The following is a 27664-nucleotide window of genomic DNA, read 5'->3' as shown; positions in this document are numbered from 1 at the left end:
ATTCTATATGTGTACACACACACACACACACACACACACACACACACACATCCTTCCAGAATCTGGCCCCCTTCACCTTCCCCACCTTCACCGAAGATCAAGCCATTATTGCAATGGTCTCATTATTGGCCTCCCTACTTCTACCCTTATTCCTCTAAAGTCTGTTTTCCACACAGAAGGGAGAGGAAATCCTTTTAGAATTTATGTTGATCATAGGCATTCCTTAGTTCAAAACACTCTGATAGGTTTTCCATCTTTGAATAAAGTCTAAATGCTTTAACTGGCTTCTAAGATACTTCCTGATCTTGCCTGAGACATATCTCTCTAAACCCATTTCTTTCTTTTGCTCATTCTCTTCTAGCTATTCTATTTCCCCTGTTTTTTGAATATACCAAGCATTCACCTGTCTTAGGACTTTATGCAGCTTCTGTTGCCTGGAATGCAGAGACACATATGACCTGCTTCTTCATTTCATTCAGGACTCTGCTCCACATTGCTTTATCATAGTGCTTCCATGATCATTATACCTAAAACAGCAAACACACACACACGCACACGCACACTACTTTTGCCCTTACTTACCTTTATTTCAAAGCCTTATTACCAACGGATATTATATATTTATTTATTTTTATTGCCTGTCTTCACCCTTCCCTCAGATGTAAAGTACATGAAGGCAGGTACTGTTTTGTTCATTGCTGTATCTTCAACATCAAAGATGCACCCTAACAACTACAGGCTTATTTAACCCTACCTCGTACGCTTGTAGAGAGAGAGAAATACGTCCTTTCCCAAAGAATCAGTATTAATATTTGAAAAAGGACTCTGGCCTTTCTTAAGTGATGTGCCTACTCCTAAAACATTTTCTGTGTCTAGAGCAATGGAGAAATCTGATTGGCCAGTCTGGGTCACATGCCCTTCATAGTTGGGGTGGGGATTCAGGGGCTGAGAGGGAGGAGGGAGGTGGCAGAGGAAGGCTGTGCGGTCCATAGGTGGGGAAAGAAAGTTTCCAAAAGAAAAAAAGATGTTCTAATAGCAAAATGGGGCAGGGGGCGAAGGGAGAGAATATGGAGGAGGGAGAAACAACAGATGGCCACCACTGAGATTTTCCAGAGTAGGAAGAGAAATACAGGGATAAGCTGGGGCCCCTGGTAGAGGAAGAATCCTTAAATAACTGTACCTTCACACGTTTGGGAAGAGGACATGCTGAAATCCCAGGCATGCCTGTATGGTATCAGCACGCCCTGCTTCTTAAATGATTCCCTGTGGGGAGTTGCAGGAAGGATCCCCCTAGCACAAATAATCCTAAAGCTTCACCACAGAAGCTGGAGGAAAGATAGAAAATCAGGGATCAGCAGCATAAACAGGATCTCTGTTTTTCCCTGCACATAATATCACTCACCAGCTCATTTGCAGAACTCTGCATCCATGACTATAAAGATTAACAATTCATTTTAGGTAAGGCTGACAAAGAGTTCATTTTGAAATAAGCAACAGCTGTCAAGTGGGCATATGTACACAACTTACATTTCGAAAAAGAGTATATAAATCTTGCCACTGTTATTTAGCTCAAGGTTTTTGTCTATTTTTTGTTTTTGTTTTTGTTTTTGATACACCCAACCATGAGGTATTTTAAATTTTTAAACTCCATTCCTGAATATAGGAAATGTTTCTTGGGTTCTCCTGAGAGTGGGGTGCCCAGACTAACCACAGGCACACACACATTCTTCCCATAGTACAGTACTTTAAAATTAATAGCACATGCAGAGGAAAAACTAAACCCTTTGACGTCACTCTTGAAATGAGGAAACATAAACAGAAAAGGCTCCACTTCAGTAAGCCGCCAGAGTTGAAGCCGATTGGTCTCTGCTTTTCCTCGCCTGTGGCAACTGACAGCACCTCCCAGCCTAGCAGGCCGGCTGCCTGCCTGCTCCCCCAGCCAGTCGTGGGTCTGGGCACTGCAGCAGGCTCGGCTCTGTCCCAGCTCTTGCCTGGGAGAAAAGTCGTGTACTCACCCAGAGACAATCTCTCTTTCTACCTTCTTTCTTTCTCGATTTCTCTGCGTGCTTTTGTGTTTCTTTTCTTTTCTTTTTTTTTCCCCTTGTTTTTACTTAATTATATTCCTAATCCTGGATGAAGTTGCTGGATTCTGCAGCACAAGTCTTCATGAACAAGCAGCACCGCTCAGAGATTTCACGGCATTCAAAGGTCACAGAACTGCCACTATGGTTAAATGTCTTGTTTAATGGTTGAGGTAGGTACAACAAATTTAAGCGGCAAGCTCATTTTTCTTGAGAGAACGGAATCACAGAGAGATGGCAGGAGTTTTATTTAAAATGAACCTGTGTGTGTGTGTGTGTATATATATATATATATATATATATGTGTGTGTGTGTGTGTGTGTGTGTGTGTGTGTATATATATATATATATATATATATATTTTTTTTTTTTTGTCTGTGATTGTTACTACAGCAACCAGCTTTTGAATTTCCTTCCTTTTTCTAGGCGAACGGACTAAACATTATCACTTACCCTGAATTAACCCTTTCATTCCAACCAGCCTAAATGCGAGACTCCGGGATTTTCATTGCACTTTAAGCCCCCATGGAGGAGGACTCCTTTTTCCCTTCTTTTGTAATGAATGCAATACTTCTTCTTCAACATAAACCTTAGAGTTGGCTCATTTTTCTTTTCGGTGGAGATAGAACAGGGAAATATTGGTACAGAGATTGGTGAGGACTGCAGGACAGGGAAAAAAAAAATCAGGGTTTTTTCTGGTTTTTTTTTTTTTTTTTTTTATCTTGAGTTTGCCATGTTGGTTGATAGCAGACTTCAAGAAGAAAAAATTAGTAGGAATAAGCTAATAGGTAATAGGGCTGAAGGTAGAAAAACTTGTAGAAGGTATGTCAGAAAAATGAATTCCTGAGGAAAATGCACTTTATCACCTTGTTGCATTTAAAAAAATATTCTGGAATTGGAAGTCGGCAGAAGAGGTGCAGGCGCTGAGTTAGATGACCCATGGTTTTTAGATCTTACTTTTTATAAAGGAAACTAAAAAGTTCTTTATTAACCCTGTGAATTTGCTAATTTTCTTTTCCTGCAAGAGTTGAAAGCAGAGTGAGATATTTAATTAGGGACCTCAGTGATTGAGCCGGGGATCTAATTAATCATCCATAGATCCTGTTCTTCATGGGCTTTGGGCAGAGTGACTGTTTGAGTAAACCTCTTTGCATCAGAAGGCAGGCATAGACAGTAAACACACTAACTGCTGCAGGAAGCAGGGCAAATAACATAATGTTGTTTTCAATTACACGTTATTATTATGCGTTGAGGGGAACCCCTGCTAAAAATCATTTCTGTGCAAAGAGTCCAATTTTGCCAAAGCAATTCCAGTAACATATGGTTAACCTGGATTTCCTTATTAGCCTTCTCAAAGTTATGCAATAGCAAGTAAGACGGGATTATTCAAAACCATGACTCTGTTTCCAAAATTTCTTACTGATTTTTTTTTTTAAGATTTCTACTCTCCACCTCGAGAAACAGAAATTTTAAAAAGTGGGTCATGTTAGAAATATTAAGCAAGATATCAAAGACATAGTGCATTTCAAAGGGTTAACAAAATTAACTGCATGAAACTGTAATGTACTAAGTTAAGAACTGTGAAAATATTAGCTCTGAAATGCAGAGGATGTGCTGTGAATGGACAATTGCTTTTCTCCAACGCCTAGTGGGAAAACAAGGACTTTGTGTGTTGCAAATGCGGTCCCTCCATTTCCTCTGCTTTATCTTGTATTACCGGCTGGGGAAACAAAGATGGGTGTCAGTAGTTGCGTCTTGATTGACATTTTCTCCAATAAAATGAAGTTGCTTTTTGTAGCAAGTAGAAGCCCAAAGTTAACTAGTTGCAACTCCGAAGATTGTACCCTCTTTGTAAGGATTTTTACCTGATACCATAAGCTGTCCAATTTCAGACTGTACTGGCTCAGTTGACCAAAAGGAGACAAAAATCAGTGGTGACTCTAAGTCAACAAATTAGCTGACAAAAAACCTTTTTGGAATCAAGTTACTTAGGATAAGTGTGGAAAAATTCAAGATGTGTCATGAACAGACATCGACTTAGGGAAAATCGTACCAGTGCACCTTTTGGTGCTTTACATGGTTTTCAGCACAAAGCTGTTTATTGTCAGTTCTCAATAAAAACCTAGTTAAAATACTTGTTGAGCACTTACTACCCTTCATATATTGTAAATTATTTAAATGCTTCAAAAGTATGGCATTTTTTACTGTCTTTGAAAAATGTTTTTGGTGTCAGTCCGGCCTAAAATGTAATCTAGAAATTAGCACATCAGTAGTACAGAGGAGGGCATTCTCAGCATTGACTTGTGTTATTTTCAGCCAAAGGACATCCTACTCCAAACAGATGCAAAAGTAAAATGACCAAGTTTCCTCAAAGTGAAAATGAACCACCTTGAAAATGCATCTGCCTAGTAATTAATCTTCCAAAGTCCAAGGTTGTTAGCTAGGCTCAAATCACAGAGGAAGCTGCTTGCCAACTCACAGAACAGTGTTGGAAGGAATTTTTTAAGCCCTAGACTAATCTCAAGCAAGATAAAGAGGTCTTCATTATATTAAAGAGAACCACCAAAATTAAAAATTAGGATAGATTTCCAAACATCTAAATGTAAAAGCTAACAGGTAGTCTAAGTGGCTCAACTGACACTGACTTTTGGGGGACATCTTATTGGGGAAAGTAGGTCACTTACCGGGGACCCTGGATATACAGAATGTCTTCTTCCAAAAATCCACCATCCTATGGTGGACACACATGTGCTACTTTGGACGTGTATCCCAAAAGTAGCCTAGAGACAAGTAGGAACCTCTCCTCTAAGATGTACATCTGGCTGAGGAAGAAGGGATTTGGCATTTGGACATGTAATGAGGTCCTCTCTAACAGTGCTTCTTCATGGTGGCACCTGCATTTCTCCCAATGATGTGCCTTGGAGAGCACTTCCATCATTCACATGAGAGCAGCCTTGTGATCTGTACTGTTGGCTTCCAGGAGCATCTGGGGTGACTATGTGGACGTGCTAACTTTGATGTGTGAGATGGTACATACTTGGTGTATTAGCAATTTTTGAAGTAATTGATATGGAAATTTGGGGGAGAGAAGGGAAAAAGGGATGTAGAAACCCAAACTGACTGAATATCTACTATACACAAGCACTTAGAGATTTGAACGCAGAGAGTGAAGCGTGTCAAAGTTCTAGTGTATAACCAAGGTATTTATACTTTTCCAAGAATCATTTAGGTATCCAAATGATTTCATTTGTACTTGTTAGAAAGTGACTGCATGGAGTACACTAAACAAAACAAAACAAAACAAACAATGACAGCAGCAACAAAATCAGGAGGCAGAGACAGGAGACCAGAGTGGGTATTCTCTTCAGGCTCTAACTAGCTGGGTGACTGAGCTACTTGCTCACTCTTCACTTCAGTTTCATTATCTATAAAGGAAACTGATTGTATTGTGTTTTTAACAGTGCTTTTTATTTGAAACTTTTTACAGTATTCTTAATTTAGAGTTTTTAAAATAATATATATGTATAAATGTGAAAACATCAAACCTTTATTCAAAAACATCACTGTGTATTTTCTACATGTCCCATGAATGAATACAAAGATAGATAAACAACAATTTCTACCTTTGGGAAATTTAAATTCTGGATAAACATATAAGTGAATAGCAGAGTCTTTGCAGACAAATGGAAGAACAAAGTTTGGAGGGAGGTAGTGATGAGGAAAAGTGAAACTGAAGATGTGAAACTATGCCAATTGGAATTTAAGAAGAAAACTAAATTTCTTTCTTTCTTTCTTTCTTTTATTTATTTATTTCTATTATGGTGATCTTTAATATGATCAATTAAAGGCATTGCCATTCTTCTAAAATAACATATATAATGGTGTTATTAAAAAAAATACAAAAATATAACATTGAAGACCTCTGAAGTTTTCTCCAGGGGCCGAATTAAGTTACTGCACAGGATGGAGATGGTGAATTAAGTCAGTGAACTAAATCAATGGTGATGATGGTGTCTTCTCTATCATCGTTTGAACTTGGAACCCCAAGGAGTCATAGAAAGCAGGAGAACTTTAACAGCAGCCCCAGATGCCAGCAGCCATTTGGTACAAGCAGGGAATGGTCACAAATTGCAATGGGCTTGAGTATTGATGCAATGTGGTGGTGTTCTGGGAAATGCCCTCAGTGTTAGGAAAGCTTACCTAGCAGCTCAGAACTTATGGAGATGACCCATGTGAGTTAGTGCACATTTCTTAAATTTGGGGGGCCTCAGTTTCCTCATCTTTAAATGCAGCCATTGGAATATTTGTAGAATGCCATTTTCCTTCCCAAATCTGACAAGATTAATATCTGACTTCTTAGCATCCATTTGTTTTTATTCTTCCATCTCTCCCATCCTTTATTTCTACCACTTCCCTTTCTACTTTGCCTTTGCTCAGTTTTCCAAATTCACATAATTTCACCTCCAAAATACTCTCATTGACTAAGAAAAACAAAAGCCAAATAAAGTCCTAGGTTTTGGAGAATTTCTCCTCAGGAAGTCTATTGCTCCCCAGAGACGATCACCCAGGCTTGCCCCGGTTCTCTTGTGCTAGGGTAATGGGCTGCTCCATGGCGGCAACACTCCTTCATACAGTAAGGGACGTGCTCTGTGTTCATTGTAGGTGGGTACTATAATGTTACATAACAAGAATCTTTCTCCTGAGTGCCAATCATTATCGTGGATTTTCTATATTATTTAGTTCAATATCTCCTTAACCCAATTCTGGTTTCTTTAGCATAATTGAAAACATGTGGATAATCCAATTGGAGGAATCCTCAGACAAAGAACATTTTCTTTGGTGAATCAGTTGTCCACTGAGTAGCTGCTCTGAGAACTTTGCCCTGATGGCCCAGGGTCACTGCCTCATCCTAGTGGTGGGATTGATGCAGTTCAGCTCCCCTAATCCAGACACACTGGTGAGATCCAGTCAGATCTCACCAGTCAGATTGGGTCAGAACATTCATCCTGGCATCTCCTCTATGTGACAATTTACAGTTACCAACTCAACCATGGAGAACAGGGAGCAAGGTTTGTAGTTTCAGATAAACCTAAAAATAACTCAACACTAAACACACAGGAACTTATTAAACAATATACAGGTTTTAATGTAATACTGTATAAATACACCAATATTTTGAAAATCTAAATCCTTTCATGGCTGCTTTATACATCTATTTGCATGTAGTATAGAAGTAGGATAATAATAGCCTTAGCTGACATGCCAGTAAAGAAAGTTTATGTCATACATTTAACCTTCCTCCTTCCCTCCCTTCCTTGTCTCCTCCCTTTCCTACATTTGTAGGGAGAAGATGGAAAAAATTAAGATTAGTAATGAGATGTTGATGGAGTTTCCTTTAGTAAAATTTGGAGTAATATTTTTTTTAGTTTTTCCTTTCTAGTAGTTGGTAAATTCACCTAAGATTTTTTATTAAAATTCCAGATTGTTTTCTTATTAAGACCTTTTGTGTTTTACATTGTCATAATTAACATATAAATAAGAAATACATAAAATATCCTTTTAACAGGATATTTGATGAAATTTATCATCACATGATGAAAATGATCATTACCAGCCCACTGCTTCAGACATACAAAGTAAAGATTTTGTTCAAAAAGGGGGTTTAATACCTGACTTAAATATACTGAAATATATTTAAGAGTTCTGAGTTTTAGGAATACGCCTATCTTCTCCTGCAATTGGAGGTCAGGTCTAGGGCCAATCTGGGCTTAGGGCTGTTTCCCTAGGTCCAGGTGTAGACATAAGGTGGTTAACATATGCCTGATTTGGTCTGACTTGGTATCAAAAGATATCAAATAGTCAATGACTTAATGACCTTGGTAAATCTTAGCCTAAGTACATATCAAATTATGTTCATTTTATATTCTGTAATATAAAAAAAACAAGAAGGTTCCTAAATCCAATAATAGGTGAGTTGTTGAAAATGTTACTTTAAATATGTACAATAGAAAACAGATAGTTATTTAAAAGAATGTGCTAGATCCGCAAGCACAAATATGGAATTTTTAAGACATATTAAGGAAAAAAAAGGCTAAACATTTCCACAACTATATATACACATTCATACACACCAACAGAAATTTTCTGGAAATTCCAATAAAAATCTTAAACGATGGACACCTCTGGGAGAACTTGGAATACAGGATGGGGAGCAAAACGTACTTTTCATGCATATACTTTAGAATTGTTCAGCTTTTCTCCCCACAAGTTTATTACATCTACAGTGGGGAAATGAAAAATATTTATTTTTATTGTGTGATATTTAAAGTTGAGAAAAAAATAGAAAGTAAAAGAAGAGTTCTGTTTTGTTTTTTAAATTGCTTCATTTGCTTCTTCCTTCAATCCTGTTGAGTTCTTCCCATATGTCATTGACATGACGAAGGAGCACAGTATGACCAGCACGGAACAACTCCTGCTTGAGTAACTTTGGGCCAATCATCACTCTGAACTCCAGTTTCCTCCTGGAAAAAACAAGGGGCTTAGTGAAGGTCAAAGTTCCTTCTAGCTTTTACACATGTCTAAGAAAATATTTTGGTCCATTGTATGCCCAACTATTTGAGATTTTTTTCCATAAACTGTATATACATATTTTACTGTACATATTTTATTGTTTTGAACATTTTGTCTAAATTTTCTGCTTTAGAATTGGTCAGGTTGGTTTAGTTTTTTGAATTAATTAAAGACCCAAAATTTATATTCATCCAAATAGTATTTAGGGAAACCACACGTTATTGATAGACCTTTAAAATTAAAATTTACTATAATATCATGTGTTCACAAAACAGTAGAAAACACTTATGTGTATTAAAATGTGTCATTTGTTGCAATACAAGCAACTAACGCTTCAGTTTGAATACGATTTATATATTTTTTGGTTTTACAGGAGAAAAAAAAAAGACTTTCATTTCCCTTTCTCATTATGCCACTTGCCAGCTGTGTCTGGTCAGATGAAAGAACTCAGTCATTCACAAAAGTGTAGAAGCATTCTTATAGAAAGGAGATGCTGCAGTAATACAAAGGTCTAAAGAATGCCTTGATTTAGAAAAGGTCATTAAATTTAAGAAAAAAGTTGTTTTCCATGAAATAGAAATATAGCATATTTCTATGTCTGTAAGATATTGTTCTTGCTTTTTCAACTAAATGAAAACATGTTCAATTTGGCTTTTAATTTGATTGGGAAAATGTAAATATTAGTCATTTTTGTTATTCAGTACTTTTTATTTTATATTTTTCTAGACTTTATATTATGTTTGGAGTAAAGAGTAATCTTTAAGTAAAAATAAAATGAAAAGGATAAACATAAAACAGATAGGAATTTGTTTGATTGCAGGTTTTGAATGACCAGAGCCAACATTCTAAACTTGTCTCCATAAATCTATTTTAATTATTTAAAAAATCATTAATCACATAAAATTATTCATTGACTTATAATAATTGAGAAATAGTGTCCTCTTTTTAAAATTAATATATTGCCCCAAGTGTTTACATGTGAGTGCATGGGAAAGAGATTAAAGGCAAGGACTTCTCAAACTTGAAGACAAATTTATATAAAAGCTTTTTATGTGGTAATTCATGTCAAGAAGACAGTGATTTGGAGAATATACCCTACCGAAAATGCATCCTTTAATGTAATTCTTTACCAAAAGAAATAAATGCATTTATTAGATTAAATGATAATAATTATAATTTTTCTTTAAAAATTCAGTTTGTATGTTATGTTGTGAAAGAGAAAGGAAATCAGGAAGAAAAAAATGAGGTTCAAACTTTTTTAAAATATTTTATTTACTTATTTGACAAAGAGAGACAGCGACAGAGTCAACACAAGCAGAGGGAGTGGGAGTGGAAGAGGGAGAAACAGGCTTCCCATGGAGCAGGGAACCCAATGCTGCTGAATCCCAGGACCCTGGGATCATGACATGAGTCAAAGGCCGACACTTCACGACTGAGTCACCCAGGCACCCCAAGGTTCAAACTTTTACAAGGGGCACTAAACTTGTAATCTAAAGCCTTGAGTTTAAGTTCCAGTTGGTAGTCTTTCTGAGAGTAATAGTTTCAGCAAGTTATTTAGAGTTTTTGACTTTTGTATTTCTGCAATGTAAATATTTATTTATTTATTTATAAGAGTAGGAGAGCATGAGAAGAGGCAGAAGGAGACTCCCTGCTGAGCAGGGAACCTGACATGGGGAGGGCAGGGAGAGCCTGCCCATCGAGCCTGACAGGGGACTCGATCCCAGGACTTTGAGATCATGACCTGAGCTGAAGGCACAGGCTTAACCAACTGAGCCATCCAGGTGCCCCTGAAATGTAAATTTAAAGTGAAGTAACTTTAGGTTCTAAAATTTCTAGGACTTACTGCAAAGATGAATTGACTTTCATATGTAATTAATCACTCGATTCATAGCACAAATGTCAAGTCACCTCATTCTTGAAAGATTCCTGTTAGGAAAAGATTAGTTATGCCTATTTTAATGGCAAGAAAATTGAGGTTCACAGAAGTTACAGCTGACAGAATTGGTATACAACCCTAGCTTTTTTATGACAAATTTTTATTGCTTTTATATGTTTAAAATGCTTTATGTTTCAAGTTCATTTTGAATCATTCTAAGCATGAATTGAAAAAAATTTATGCAAAACATAAAAGTATGTTTCAAATGTTAAAGCAATCTACTTGGTATATTTACTTATAGGATATTCTAATATATAAAGGAACAATACTATTTCTTTTTTAATGGATTCACAATGGATGAATCTGACACTTTAAACTTCAGAATTTTGGCTGTCAGAGGCAGTATAGTGTAATGGTGAACGGTGCAGAATCTGGCGCAATTCATTGTGGTTCGCTTATTAGCAATATGATCCCAAGAAAGTTATTTAATCTCTTTGGGCCTCACTGGACTTACTATAAAATAAAAGAGTTTATAGTAGTGCATCATATGATTGTTGAGAAGATCAAATGAGTTTTACCTGTAAACTGCTTAGAACACTGTGTGAAAGACAGTAAGCATCATGTGTGTTAAGAGTTGGTACTATTTTCTTACAAAATATAAAAATTATTTCATGAAGTTGTAGCTATTTTGTGTATAGTGCTGCTGGGTGCTTTAAACATTTAAGGGAAATATTGTTTTTTTAATTTTTAAAATTTTCTATATTAAACAATAGTGCACATACAGAAAAATACCCATCATATAAATAAACATAACAATTCACTTATTGTAAGTGAACCTGTGCAATCATGACCCAAGCCAAGAACTTGAACATTATTACATTATTGCCACCTCAAGAATCCATCATGCCTCCTCCATTCTGCCATTCACCATTACAGGGTAAGACTCATTCAGTTGTTAAATATGGTTGTATTTTGTTTATTTTCACTATTCCATAGTGTTTAATTATTTGAATATGCAAGAATTTGTTTGCTCATTCTGCTGTGGAAAAACATTTGTGTTGCATCTAGTTTTTTAATATTATAAAAAATACTGGCCTGAGTATTCTTGTTACACATCTTTGGTGCACATGTACCTGTATTTCTGTTGAACGTATACTTAGGAATAAGTTGCTAGCCAACAGAGAATGTTAATGTTCAACCTTAGTAGAAAATTCGAAAAATTGCTCAAAGTGGTTCAAATAATGTACATTCTTACCAACTCCATATGATAGATCACTTCCCCATAACCTTACTTATTAGCATTTAGTAGGTATGTAATGATAGCTTATTTTGGTTTTAATTTGCATTTTCCTGATTATTAATAAATTGGAGCATTTTTTCACTTGTTATAGGTCAGGTAAACATTCTCTGTCAAATTTTTAAACAACTCATTTAGATATTAACTTATAAGAATTCTTTATATATTTTAATACTTTTGATTGCTATATATGCTATATATGTTATATAGCAATCTTCTGGTAAAATCTTCTGTTTTCGTAAAATCTTCTGTTTTCTTCTTCAGGATTATTTTGGTCCTTCTTCATTCCATATAAATTATAAATTAACTTAGTTTCCTCCCTGTAAAACGAAACACTGTTACGATATTGATCATAGATCAGTTTGGAAAGACTGACATCTTTCCTGACTCTTCAAATTTATAACATAGTATATCCCTCCATTTATTTAGGACTCTATTAAATTCTCTCAATAATATCTTCTAGCTTGTTTTGTGGCCATTTTACACATTTTTTGCTACATATTTTGATATTATTCAGAATGTTATCTCTTCAGTTTCAATTTTAACTTTTGTTGCTAATACTTAGAAAAACAGATTTTTCTAGGGGCACCCGGGTGGCTCAGTGGGTTAAAGCCTCTGCCTTCAGCTCAGGTCATGATCCCAGGGTCCTGGGATCGAGCCCCCATATCGGGCTCTCTGCTCAGCAGGGAGCCTGCTTCCTCCTCTCTCTCTGCCTGTCTCTCTGCCTACTTGTGATCTCTGTCAAATAAATAAATAAATATTTTTTTAAAAAAACAGATTATTTTATATCAATTTATCAACAACATTGCTTAACTCACTTATGAATTATAATACTTTATTCTGTAGATTTCTTTCATTTTCTAGGTAGACAATCTTACTATCTCTATATTGACAGTTTTTTATCTTCTTTTTCCATACTGAACTTTGTCTTATTGTGCTAGCTAGAATTGTCAGTAAATTGTTGAAGAGGGTAACACTGGGTAAATGGATTGTTTCAAATCTCAGGAGAGCTTTCAATTTTTTTTACACTTAGTATGATATTCTTTATAATATTTGGTAGTTCCTTTCTATTCCAGTTTGCTAGTTTTTTTTTTTTTTAAAGATTTTATTTATTTATTTGACAGGCAGAGATTACAAATAGGCTGAGAGGCAGGCAGAGAGAGAGAAGGAGGAAGCAGGCTCCCTGCCGAGCAGAGAGCCCGATGCGGGGCTCGATCCCAGGATCCTGGTATCATGACCTGAGCCGAAGGCAGAGGCCTTAACCCACTGAGCCACCCAGGCGCCCCTCCAGTTTGCTAGTTTTAATGAATGAATACCTATCAGATTTTTTTTTAAGATTTTTATTTATTTGTTAGAGAGAGAGGGGGAGAGAGAGAGATACAGAGCGCAAGCACAGGCAGACAGAGTGGCAGGCTAGAGGCAAAGGGAGAAGCCGGCTCCTGGCCGAGCAAGGGCCCGATGTGGGACTCGATCCCACGATGCCAGGATCATGACCTGAGCCGAAGGCAGCCGCTTAACCAACGGAGCCACCCAGGCGTTCCTCAAATTTTTTTGATACCTATCATATGATTTTTCTGTATCATTCTATTGTGATGGTGGTTGATTTTACAATGTCAAATCAAACTTGAAGTCCTAAAATAATTGCAATTTAGTCACAATATGTTGTGCTTTTTTTTTTTTTCCCCCTAAATCCCTCATTTCCTTGTTTCTGGAATGCTAATAATTTTCAGGATTTTGAAACTGTGTTGATGAAAAAGATTAGCCTAAAACGATCCTTTTTGGTAACAACCCTGTCAGGGATCCACAGGTCTCATAAAATTAGAAAAATTATTCTTTTAAAAATATTTTGGGGGAATTTATATAAATTTCTGTTATTTTTTCCTTAAATATTTGTTAAAAATTATAAATAAATCCATGTGGTCCTAGAATATTTTATAGAAAATTTTATAGTTATAATTTTAATTCCACTAACTTTTATAGGCTATTCAGATTTTCTACTTTTATTTTCAGTTTTGGTAAGTTGTGTATTTCTTGTTCTTAGCTATTTTGTCTAAATTTTAAAACTAGCATGAGGTTATTTGTAATATCCTGTTTTAATATTAGTCTTACTTTTTATTCTTGCTATTAATTTATTGTGCTATTCCTGTTTTTCCTTTTTTCCCTATGGTTTTGTCAAGATCAATTTTATTAGCTATTTCAAGTAAATAAGTTTTATTTTTTTTAAATCCTTTTCATTTATCTATGTTTGTTGTCTATTTTTAATTTCAGTTCTTTATTATTTCCTTCTTATTCCTTTCTTTAGACTTATTTGCTGAGTTTTTGTTTTGTTTTGTTTTTCTGTTTTCCCAAATGATTTTGTTGTTGTTGTTATTGTTTTTGTTGTTTTTGGCTCATTTACTTTTCAGTCTTTCTTCTTTTTGAATATATACATTTAAAGCTATAGATTTTCCTCTAACAGTTCGAGCTGTGTCCCAAAATTTAGCGCTTCCATTATGAGTTCATTCAAAATAGTTTCATTTGTAATTTCTCTTTGGACTCACAGATTATTTAAAAATGCATTTATTAATTTTTAAGTATATTGAGATTTCCTAGTTATCTTTTTGTCATTGTTTCTTAGTATAATTCTACTGTGATCATAGATCATACTGTGTATGATTTAGGTCTTTGAAATTTGTTGCAGCTTGTATGTGTGACCCAGCATATGGTCAACTTTTGTAAACATTTCACATGCATTTGAAATGAATGTTTATTCTGTGGTTGTTAGGTATAGTGCTTTATATATGCCAGTTAGAAAATTCAATAATTGCATTATTCAGATCTTCCACATCTTTACTGATTTTTTTTCTTCCTCTAATTACTGAAAGAGGAATGTTAACAGCTCCAGATAATTGTGGATTTGTCTATTTTTCCTTTTAATACTGCCATCTTTTACTTCATTATATTGTGTTAGAGATATGAAATTGCCATTATGGATCAAATAGCTGAATATCAGCATTTTTATATAAACTAATAAACTAATATTTTAATGGTGTGCTGTTAAATCATACCTTCACTGTGGGGTGATAATTGGTTCTTGGGAAGCAGAACATTCTTACATATCGTAATAGTTTATCTCCTTCCAAAAAGACTCACTAACAAATATAGTGTTGGAAAGAGAAGCTAAAAAGACTCCTTAAGGAAATGGGATGATACGGAGAGGTTGATAAATACTTCATTTAGACAAATTATATCTTCCTGGTGAAATGAAACTTCTTGTATAATAAAGTATCCTTTTTTTTTTTTTTGTCCATCAATGCTTTATGTGTGACCTATTTTTCATTCTTTTAGTTTTAAATTTTCTATATGTTTATGTTTTAGATTGGTCTCTTTATAGTGGATGTATTGCTTTATCATTCAGTTTGGTTATATAGGTCTTTTCAGAGGAGTATTCAGCCCTTTTATATTTAATGTAATAGTGATTTTTTTTTATTTAAGTGCCGACTTACTCTCTACATTCCATTTGTTTTCCTGTTTTAGATTTCCTTTTATCTCATTGCTAGTCATCTCTTGGGTTGAGTATATTTGTCATTGAATTTTCCTTTCCCATTAGCTTGTTATTTTTAAATTCTTTCACATGTTTTACTGGTTACTGCTGAGGTTACAGAATGTATGTTTGACCTAATCAAAGTATGATGCAAATTAGTATTTTTATTACTGTAGCAAAAATTGAGAACCTTTGAATGAATGTCTTAACTATTTTTATACCTCTCCTGAATTATATGCTGTTTTCAGGTATTTAATTTTATATAATTTAAGTCCCATAATAAATACATTATTATGTTTTTATATAGTCATATATACACTTAATTACTTCCTGCATCTCTGTGATTGCATATAGAACTTCTTTTAGTCTATTCATAATTTGGTTTAGGTTTTCGTTGTCTGAAACGACTTTTTTTGCCCTTTTTAAATGTGAATGTTTCCTGGAAATAAAATTCTAGATTGGTAGTTTTCTTTCCTCACTTTCCTCACATTTTCTTTTGACCAATATTTTATTTTCCTAATTCTTTATTCAGCTGTATACAATCTCTCACTTAATCCATTAAAGGAGTTTGCAACTTCTGTTATGGCATTTTTCAGTTCTAGAATTCTAGCATTCTTTTTTGTAGTTTCTAGATCTCTTTCAAAATTCTTAGTCTTGTCTTTCATATCCTTGACTATATTCTACATACTGTTTTAAAGTCTTTGTAACTGTTTTATTTATATATTTTGAGTGTTTATATGTATTATCTGCTATTGATCCTGATTGGATCAAATTGTCTTGCCTTTCATATCTTTAATGGCTGTGAAAAGAGGGAAAGGGAAGAAAGTATTAAGGTTAATTGATGTGGCATTATATGCACCAGTGGTAAATTCTCGTTTTTCAAAAAAAAATTTATTGTCTTTTCTCATATATTTGAAATAAATTTAAAAATGAGAAGTTGTATTCATCGAAGTCATGAATTAAATAGATAAAAATTAGTATGTGTTCACCTGCCTAATTTTACTATGGTCATTATAACCATTATGCAAAGCTAAACAATATAAGAATTATAATCTCAACAGTGTAATCACCTCATTATATAATTATTTTCCTTATTATATAATTATTATATATTATTTTCCAATAGCACTTTGACAAACTATTATTTTGAAGATTGTTAATATCCTAATGAGACCTTTGGTCTAAGAACTATTTGTAATAGACAGACTTTTATCTGCACCTCACATTTCCAATTAAAGATAGCTACATAAAAGTATTATTTAATTCTTGATTTATGATTTTTGTGACTGGAAGCTAATGTTTTAGATTGTAGCTAATATAAATTAACTACAATGAGCTATTAACAAATTTCTTTATTGTCCTAATTGTTTCATACAAGCAAATATGTCATTGAATGAAAATGATACTCCATATGTGTTATAAACACTCAAAAAATTTTATTTTTATTTATTTTTTAAGTTTTTATTTAAATTCCAGTTAGTGTACATAGAGTGCAATATTAGTTTTAAGTGTACAATTTAAGTTATTCAACACTTACATACAGCACCTGGTTCTCAAGTGCACTCTGTTTTTTGTAATTAAAAAAAAAAATATTTTCAGTACACTAGCTTGTCCTATGGAATGCACAAATTAATTATTTAAATAGTTGCAAACAAAATATTCCTGGGAATAAGCTGAGCTATGCTATAATTAAACTTTGGCCTAGTTATGGAAAACCAGATTTTTGGTGTTCTGTATTTATCTATTGCCTCTGGCAGTTTGTTGGCTTTCCTGAGTGTTTGTGCTGTCCTAGTGCTACTCTATGCAGGTTTTGCCAGGACTGGGATATCTTTGAAGCACAGGTAAACTTGATGTCAAACCTAATAAGTGCAAAATATACCACGTTCTTAACCTTGACTCTAATCACTAATTATTTATGAGAAATTTTCAAACAGCTTGAGAATATATATTTTTAGAATAAAAATATTAAAAAGTTAAGAAAAATGAACTTGATACATTCTCCTCTATTGGTATTCTCTTCAAACAAATGTGTATTTCTAGTTTTCATACCTTGTGTGATGTTTTCTTTTCAAAATAGAGATGAAAAAATTGGAATTTAAAAAGAATTAATGCTCAATAATTTTCAAACCTATTACTAAGTAGATATTAAGACATAATAAATTTAAAACATACTAATAAGAGGTAAGTTTTATGCACTGTTACTGTTTTCCATTGATAGTATCATACCTCACAGGTAATTAAAATAAAGGAAATTTATTTGATATTTAAGCCAAATGACTAAGTTTCATGTGTTACTCCATGAATTTTTAAATTGAGAAGACATTTTTAGCTTTAGCACATTATAGAGGAATAGCGAAGAGTTACAATTATTGAGTAACTAAATAGTAGTTATGTAGTTTTTAATTGCCACTGCCTCAAATTCTTCATAAAAGCTACATGAGCTGTTTTTTCCATTTTTAACAGAACAAATATTTAATGTTTTTTCCTTAAAGAAATGCAAAAAAAAAAGGGAATATTTAAACTAATATTTAAACTGATTTAATGTGCTGTCTCTCCTTCACATTTGAAGGAGTTAATTTAATATTTAAACTATTTTAATGAGCTAATTTAAAATTAATAAATATTTACAAATCTGATTATTTTGACCTGGTTATTCATGCACACTTGAGTAAACAAGATGATTTCATATTTTCTAACTGTGAAATGGGCCCAAACTTATGTCATCTGTCTCCAAAAAAGTTTGATATCAAAATATCAAACATTTTTTTTTAAGAGTGTCAGGGAGAATTTTTTCCTATGGCTTTCAATTTGCACATAGCTAAGAATTCCTTGTTCTGGACTTTTGTCATAGAACAGGGGCAGATATAGACTTCTTTTGATTGCAAAACTCTCAATTTTTGCACACAAACTATTAGTACAAATTTGTGATATAGTATATTGATAAGCACTATCATCTTGAGGAAAATTTTAATTTCTGATTAAATCTCTCAAATCTCCTCAGAAAATCTCCACACAGGTGTAATTGTCCCCTTTTCAGGAGCAAACACAGGCTTTCATTGGTTAAAAAATTAGTCTAAGGTCACGGCTTTTCAACAACAGAGCCTGATTCATTCATTCAACCATCAGGTACTTGGGGACCTAATGTGGTATAGGGACTGGGGATATGAATGTAGAAAAAACAAAGTTCCTTGCCCACAGAGCTTGAATTCCAGTGAGGAAGACTGACCGTCAACAGGTAAACAAGTAGATAAAACAAATTGTTTCAGACATGGTTAAATGCCATGAAGAAAATAAAGCAAGATAGTGAGACAGCTCGATGCCAGCCACAGAGATACGGATGTGTGTTGGCAGGTCAATGGAGTCTTCTCTGGGTCTGAAATGATGAGGAAGTAGCAGCTATGAAAAGACCTGGAAGAAGAGACATCCAGGTAGAGGAAAGAGCGAGAGCAAAGCCCTTTGAAAGGAGCAAGTCACACTGTTGTAAAGACAGAAAAGGGCCAGTGCTGCTGGAACAAAATGAGATGAAAGGAAGGACAGAGACAGTGGGCCTAAGTAAGCAGGGCCCAGACTGCATGGGCCTTCACAGAGCCTGGTTTGAATCTTACTCTCTCACTGTGAATGAAGTCACTGAAACCAAGTAGACAGGGAAGGGACAGCCACTGATTTATCTCCTGGGTGGAGCATGGGTTGTTCAGCCCAGGGTACAGTATCCATCATGGGCAGCTGCTGGCTACAGCAGGCCACATGGGAGGTGAGGGGGCTTGGATCACAACAGAGACAGTGGAGTAATGATCAGTGTTCAGACATTGAGCATCTGACAGTAGAACAGATGGGACTGGATGGTGGATCAAATGTGAAGGAAAGACAGCGATACATAGTGCTTTTGATCCCAGACTCTGGGGATGGGCTCCCTGGGCTCTGGTCAGCCTCCCACCAGATTTGTAACCTTTGACAAGTAACTTCAGACAAGTAACCTGTTCTCTAATTTGTAAAATTGGAGAAGGATTCCAATCATGCCTGTGTTATAGGACTGATTGTGTGTGTGTGTGTGTGTGTGTGTGTGTGCACGCGTGCGCGCCCGCGAGCACGTACACTTAGGAGTGGGTTCAGTAGTATGTACTTTGTCCATTGTGTACATGACCGTTAAATAAAATAAATTTGAGAATGATTGATGCCTTCTAGATGTTTAGCTCACATCATTGCCGGTAGCATTGACAATATAGGGAAGATAGAGGGAGGATGAGGATGGGGAAGGGGGTTGCAGAGAGAAGTTAGGAATTCTGTTCAGGACACATTCAGTTTGAGATGCAGTATTCAGGAAAGAGATCAGAACTGAAGTTAGATTTGTCAGTGCATATGCTATTTAAAGCCTTGGCACCAGATGAGATCACCTAGAAAGACAACGTAAATAGGAAGAGGGTGGAGGACTAACCCTTCCACCAGCATCCAAGGGTCAGGAGAGGAGGAGGAGCCAGGAAATGATTCAAATGCATACACATCTGGTTTTTACATGGTGCTGCCTATATTATTGGAGTCTTGCCAGAGCTCATGCTTCAGAAGACTCTATAGACATGAAAGCCTCTTTATACATTTCTAGTGGCAAGGGGCTGAGGCTTCCGGCTTGGACCCTGACGACAGGAATTTTCCATACACACTTGAAAGCAGCACAAAGAAACTGTGGTATAAATATGCTGTTCCATGTTTACTCATAGATTTTTTTTTTTTCTTTTAGCACAGTCATACTTAAGCATGGCCCCTAATGAGAACTCACTTGGCTTTGCACAAGCTCAGATTTCTTCACATGAAAATATGGGCGTCTCCAATTGACAAAGATTTTTGTTTTGGTACAAAAGTCTAAAACTGGAAAAGAATCATCTCCTAGATGCTGTATTATTTATGACAGTTTGATTTCCAGTCAGCCCACCAAAGCCTCTGTAACCCACAAAGAAATGAAATCCAAGTGCAAAGAATACATATGTAGACCCTAAACTACACATGGGGCAGGGTTTAAGGAAATAGTCACAAGAGACCAGGAACACATTTTCTTCTCTTGTTGGGCCTAGCGAAAAAAGGGTAAGAGAATTTCCTACTGGGTGGGGATGTTTGGCATCAGAGAAAGGTGTTCTTGTGGCCATGGTCATTAACATATAAGCTGGCCAGTAATTGTGGAAAACACAGATATATGAACTGAGGAAAAGAATTCTCAGGAAAGATAGGAAACTTGAAGTTTAGTCTTGGCTCTGACATTTACCTTTGTTGTGATATGAAGGAAGTCACAAACCGTTCTGTAGTTCAGTTTCCATTCGTTTGATATTGGTTGTAATAATCCCTCACAGTGTTGTTTTAAGAATAGATTGATTATATATATAGATATACTTATGTGTGTGTTGTGTATAGTCTGTTGAGGTATATACGTAAAATATGTATTCACTATAGCGGTGTGAATGGTGGAAAGATCATTTCTCTTTGATTTTTATTTTAGTAAACGATTCTTAGGAAAATATGAATGACTGGATTTTAATCATGTGGAGCAATGATAACAAAAATGAAATTTGAAAGAAAACTAATTCAAGCAATTCAGAATAACTTCTATTCATAATAACATTGCGATTAGGTCACCTCATTAGCTCCTCCAATTTTTCCTTACAGATGCCTCAGAGAGCTGTCAAAAATGATCCAATTCCAGCTTCTTAAGAGCCTGAGTGCTTGCAGAGAAGAGTTCAGTTGCCTTAGCAAATTTTACCTTATATAAATATAATTGGTAGCATCCTTATAATTTACCTCCAGCAGGCGATCTAGAATTTCATTACAAATCATTATTTACTATCTTAGTGCTGCTCCATGTGCTAAACCCAGAAGAACACTTATTTAGGATTTCATAATTTTATCAATCACTACCCAGTTGTATGTCACTAATGAGTGAAAAATGCTATGTTTCTCATTTTTTCATGCCTAACTCTTTCTCTTACACTGTATTTTTGAAAAGCTTTTTGAACACCAGCAGATTACCAATAACTTGAGTTTGGTGAGGATATTCTCAGCTTATATTTTATTCTACAGAGAGAATGGGTTCTACGTAACAGAACAATTTTTGTGTCTTGGTGTATTGTCTAATGCTTTGGTGTCTTGATTATTGATTTCCATCAATATTCTATAATGACTCTTGTATTAATGAATTAATTTTACAAGTGTGAAAAAAATTCACTCTGGTAACTATCCATGTACACAATCACACCCTAAAATGAAGTATCTGATTATTATACTTACAAGGAAGATGGAGAGCCAGAACTGAAAGAAAAACTGATTTGGTTATCAATCCAGAAGTGGCACTTGTTTAACTTCTTTCATTCGTCTCTTCCACAGACTTATAAAACACATCTGAATTTGTAAACCATCCATAAACACCAAATGATACAATATACGAAAATACCTAAAAATGGGAAGAGAGATGTCTTTCCCATACATATTGTCAGGTGTCGTTTTTCCTTCAGGTTTTTAAATAGACATTTGAGTCCAAGAACATTCTCCATAATGTTCTCACTGAAAGAATGCAGTGTCCTGTGAGTGTATGTATTATGGAGTTGGGTTTTTTTAGCCTAAATTGTTTTTGAAGTATTCTTTAATGATATTTCATATAGATCATTAATATTGAATGATATAGTTCTGGGAATTTCTCTACTTCTGGAAAAGAACAGAGGCTTTAAAACAGTTATTGAATTTGCTGAATATATGAACTAGCTGTTTATGATTTATTTTGATGAGTACTACTTTTATCTTTGTTGTGATTATAAAAACAATATAAATATGTTGTAAGTAATTGGACAACATAAAATATAAATATTGATAATCATTAATACTTTGATTTCTATTCATAGACATCGACTTTTTATTTAAAAAGATTGCTCTTTTTTTTTTTTTGAGAGAGAGAGAATGCATGCACATGTGATGGGAGAGGTGGAGTGGGTGGGAGAAGAAAGGGAGAGAATCTTAGTAAGCTTCACGCAAGGGCAGAGCCCACTGAGGGGCTCCATCTCATGACTTGGAGATCATGACCTGAGCGGAAACCAAAAGTCATAGGCTTAAGTAACTGAGCCACCCAGGCACCCCAAAGTTTGCCTTTTTAATTGCAAATATTTCCAACATACAGAAAACTATAGAAAAGAAAATGTTGTGGCAGACATCTGTGTACTCACTACTTCCATAGATGTAAAATTACTCATTCAACAAAAAGTTCCTGAAAATTGCTAAACTAAACACTGTTCCAAGTGCCTGCAGATTCAGCAGGGAGCAAAACAGATACTAGCAGGGGACACAGTAAGTTAAATGCATATGTAAAAGATAATAGTGATAATTGTTGTAAGAGGGAGAAAAAAAAGCAGGAAAGATAGGGAATGTTGGGGGGTGGGCATGAAATTTTAAACAGAGTGGTTGGGAGGCATCACTCAGCAGATGATGTTGTAGAAAAGACCTGAGATGCTGAGAGAGTGAACCATGCTGATACCGATGCCTCAGGGAACAGCAAGTGCAAATGGCCTGAGGTAGGAGAGTGCCTGATGTTTGGAGCCTCTCTAGCTTTCTTTTTATCTGTCTCATTAATTTCTTTCCTTAATTCAATGGGGGTTTGTTTTGTTGTTCTACCAACTATTGGTTTATTCTGTTGTCAGTTTTAATCTTTCTTTCTTTCTAATTTATACATTTCACATTGTAAATTTCCCTTCCAATATCTTTTTACCTATCATAATCTTTAAAATATGGTATATTCATTGTAGCTCATTTCTAAATATTTTGTAAATTCTGTGATTTTTTTTCTATTCGATAATTATTTAGAAGTTGTTATTTTAAATTTCTAAGCGAGGGAGGTGGTAAGGAGATGCTTTCTTTTGTTACTGATTTCTAAGTTTGAAGCATTGTATTCAGGGACTACTGCTCATATAAGATGATTCTTAAATCTTTTTGAGAATTGCTTTGTAGTTTAAGTCACTAATTTTTGTGAAAAAAAAAGTTCATGTGAGAAAGAAAGGAAGATATTTTCTGTAATTTTTGGAAACCGCAAATAGTCCCCAACTCAAGCTTAACTGTGTTGTCAAAAGCATCTATTCTCTTACTAGCTTTTTGACAGCTAGACCAATGAAAGCAATATGTTGTTAAAATTTCTTACTCTGATTTGTGAATTTCTCCTTGTAATATTGTCAATTTTTGCTTTGTACACCTCAAGGTTTGCCTAGTAAGACAATGCAAATTAAGAATGATTATCTTCCTTGTAATTATTACTTTTATTTCAATTATGTAGTCTATTCCATCTAATATTAAAACATTAACAATCTCTTAATAATATTTTAACATAAAACCTGCTATTCCTGTTCTCATCTGGTTGTTATTTTCCTGACATATCTTTTTTTATCCCTTTGCTTTGAACATTTCTGCGAGTATATGTTCTTTGTGTGTCTTTTCAGATAACAGAACTGGGATTTAATTTTTTTATTATATCAAAGACTCTCTTTTAACTGTCAAGCTAAATCTGTACATACACTAAAATCTATTTATTTAGTTTTAACTTTGCTTTTCTATTCATGATGCTTTTTGGTTATTTCTTATTTACTCTTTTTCTGCTTTCTATTGAATGGATTTGAGCTTTTAAATTCATTTTCTCTTCATTGGTCTAGAGATTAAGCATCTCATTTTTTAAAAATGATTTTATTTATTTGGAGGGGGGAGGATCAGAAGGAGAGGGAGAAGAGGCTCCCTGCTGAGCAAGGAGTCTGATGCAGGACTTGATCTCAGGACCCTGAGATCATGACCTGAACAAAAGCAGACACTTAACCAACTGAGCCTCCCAAGCACCTTAGGCATTTCAGGTTTTATGGTTTCAGTGACTACCCTTAAATTTTTAATATTCACACTAGAGATAAATATAAATAAGTATATATGTACTCAATATCTCTATCACACTCCAGAATGATATAAGGAACTGACTTAAATCATCTTAAATCAGATCCTGTCTACCCTCCAAACCATGTCGTTATGCTATTTGAGCTTATTTGAGCTTATTCAGGGTTTATTTTTAAACCCTGAAGTATTATCTTTTTAATATTTTTATAGTAAATGCTTATTTAAATTTACCATTAGTTTCCAACATCGCTCAACATTGTTTCCTATGTCTCATTCTTTCTGTGTAGGTCCTTGTTCTTTCTTTGAGTGTTCATAAGTAATGAATACTTTCCATATTTAGATTGGCAAATGTCCTTTTAAAATCTTATTCTTGAATGATGATTTAATAAGATATAGACTTCTTTAAGTTTCATTCATTTTCTTGCAACACTTTGAGGATAATATTCACTTGCATTTCAGTCTTTATTGTTGCTGATGAAGTTTTTGCTGTGAGTCTAGTTTTTACTTTGTAGTGCTCTGTCTATTCTGGTTGCTTTTCAGGTTTTCTAGGTTCAGCTCCTCTGCAAGGCACACCTCAAGACAAAGGTAGAAACAGAAAGGGTTTCTTGGGGGAAATGATCCTTGGAGGGTAATTCACAAAGAGATCAGGAGTAACTGGCAGAGCTTTCAGCCCACAGACCAGGTCTGACTTTGAGAAAAGAGAGAAGAGGAAAGGAGTCTGGGGTAGGAAAGGCTCAGCCTGCAGGGCAACTCCGAGAACCTCAGCCAGGCTCCTGGGGATCTCCCAAGCACAACTGCCTGTTGGAAGATTTTGGTTTGGGGCCAGAAGAGCTTTGCTCTCATACCCTCACTATCCCAGCATGAACTGGGAAGAGTGGCTTCCATGGGAACCCTGGTGTAGATCCTGAGGGAGGAGAAGCTGGAGCCCTCATCTGAGGCACTTCTTCCACCAGGTCCTCCCTTGAGTGCTGAGGACGGCTTCTCTCTCTCTCCTGTTCCTCAGGCTCACTGAAATATCTAGATTTACCTATATTTATCCTGCTTTATAATTTCATATCTCTTCTATGTTTCACATATTTCATCAAATCTGGTAAAACTTCAGCCACAAGTTCTTTGAAAATTGCATCGAATACCTTCTCTTCCCTTCCTGAATGTCTGTTAAGTATGTGTGGTTTGCATTCTCCTTCCATGATCCATTTTTCTTAAACACTTTTCATATATAGTGTATCTTTATTTCAATATACATCATTGTGAAAGTTTTCCTTAGGTTTCTCTTCCAAATCTGTAATCTTTTGAGCTATGTCTTAAAGGCTTTTGATCCATATTTGAATTTTCATCTTTAATGAATCTTATTTCTTAATTCTCAGTTCTAAAAAATATATTTGTTATTGCCCATTGCCATGTTAGTGTCTTGTTCCTTCCTTATAATTTTGATATTGTCCTTTATTTCCAATAATGTTTAGCCTACCTGTTTTTCGAATTTCTTCAAATTGTACTAATAACGTGTGTTCTAATTCCCCTGATGACTGACTCTTGTTTGATAAATTTGCTCTTTCTAATTGTATTTTTTACATTGTTTAGTTTATATTCAGCAGAGATTTGCTTTTCTCAGGTCTTACATGTTTTGTATTTTCTTCCAAATAGTATCCTAGGAATTTTGCCATTTTAGAAGCAGTTCATACTTTTTTTTTTTTTTTACACTTTACATTCCTATACTACTTAAATGCCAGGCTCAGGTCTTGGTTTTCAATTTCTCATGTCAGGTTTTTTTTTTTTTTCTTCCGTATAACAGAAAGAGAAACTGGCTTGCCATTTCCCTGGGATGATGAGCAAAGACCTTTGTGACTTTTGTCTCTCCTTTCCTTGAGGTACAGCCCAGGATTATGGTAAAACAAAACTCCAGGTTCCAGGTTCCTTCACTTTGGCTTTCCAATAAACACTAAAATCTCAATGCTATACTTACGAGTTATTAACATCTTTCTTAGTCTTGGCTCCCCTAAAAGTCAGTCCTGGGGCAAGAACTCAAGGGTGTATAGACTTTGGGAGGTCTACTCAGAAGCCTAGTAAGACAGAGGGGAGGTGAGTGAGTGGCAGGGAAGTGAAGGAAGCCACTGAAAAGTGTGTATGTAAGCCAGCTACGTCACTGCACAATTCAAGTGGGAAATTCTGGGAAATGGTGCAAAACACATGCCTCATAATTAACCTACTACAAAGGGTTATATAAACCATATCTGGAGAATCATTGGTTGAGAATGGCTAGGGCTGGGGGTGGAGGGGATATTATTCTCTGGTCTTTCCAATATGCCACGTAAAATCAGAGCAGCCTTCTAGAGTTGTGGGGAAAGAAAGCTTGGACTTACTGAAATGCAGATCATGGATATTGAAAATCAGCAGGAGCACCTTAAATAGCCCAAGTGATGTGGACAGGAAACTCTCAGCATCTGCTAGGACATCCTGTTGGTCGCCCAGTTCTCTCATGACCAGAACACCTGGATTTAAGTTCCCTGTTTGCTCTGGTTCACAAGGACTTTCTTTTCTTTGTTTTATGTTTAATAAGATACTTACAACTTTTGTTCCATATCTTATCAAACCTTTTTAAATGTGTATTTGTAGGTGGAAAGAGGTCTGCCTAGGTCAGTCCTCATGTGGCTGGAACAGATGTTCCAAGATATTTAACATACACTTTCATTTTATGAAATAAGATCACACTAAGTATGCTATCATAACTTGCTTTTATACTTAAATAACGTTGACACTTTTTCCGTAATCAGACATGAATATAAGGTCCAACTAATTCTTCTAAATTTATTTTCCCAAATTCTATAAGATAGATCTCTGTTTATAAGGTATCACTATTCAAAGAATGCAAGAAACATTATTTCATCCATGTTCTTACATATTTATTGCTAGTATATTTCTGGATTAAAATCCTTGTACTAGAATTTATGGGTCAAAACTTTAAGCAGTTAAATTTTAAAAGATATTATCAAATTTACCTAATGTTTATAATTGTTTTTATTCCTACCCACAGCCAATAAAGGTATCTTTTCCCTTATCCTTACCAAAAATGTATAATATCAATCACTTGATTCTTTGATGATCTGATGAGTGAAAAGTGACAGGTTACTTAATTTGTTTTATCTAATTATTAGTGAAGACAATTTCATATGCTCCTGGTCAGTGGTATCCACTTGTATCACTTTTGCTCTTATTTTTATTGGCCTGCTTATTTTTAATATTTGACTCATGAGAGCTTTTTTATATTATGAACACTAGCCCTTTGTCATTTGTCTTGAAAATATTTTTGAAGCTTATATTTCCTTTTTTGAATTTGTTTGTGCTTTCTTACCCATGTAAAATTTTATGTAACCAATTTCATCCATTTTTGACTTTGTGGTTTCTCATTTTCATATCATGCTTTTAAAGGG

The 27664-nt window shown here is 35.0% G+C and overlaps 1 protein-coding gene across 1 annotated transcript in view; it reads left to right on the top strand.

Moving 5' to 3' along the window:
- The first annotated feature begins 1859 nt into the window (after positions 1–1859).
- Positions 1860–27664, top strand: part of PDE7B (phosphodiesterase 7B) — a 314255-nt gene continuing 288450 nt past the window's right edge. Inside the window, exon 1 of the mRNA XM_082731015.1 lies at positions 1860–2254. Within this exon, the coding sequence (XP_082587141.1) occupies positions 2234–2254 (21 nt within the window). The 5' untranslated portion in view covers positions 1860–2233. The remainder of the gene's footprint in view (positions 2255–27664) is intronic.

Source organism: Mustela nivalis (genome assembly GCF_964662115.1).
Source record: "Mustela nivalis genome assembly, chromosome: 5".
Classification (NCBI taxonomy): Eukaryota; Metazoa; Chordata; class Mammalia; order Carnivora; family Mustelidae; genus Mustela; species Mustela nivalis.
This window is presented reverse-complemented; position numbering and strand designations above follow the sequence as displayed.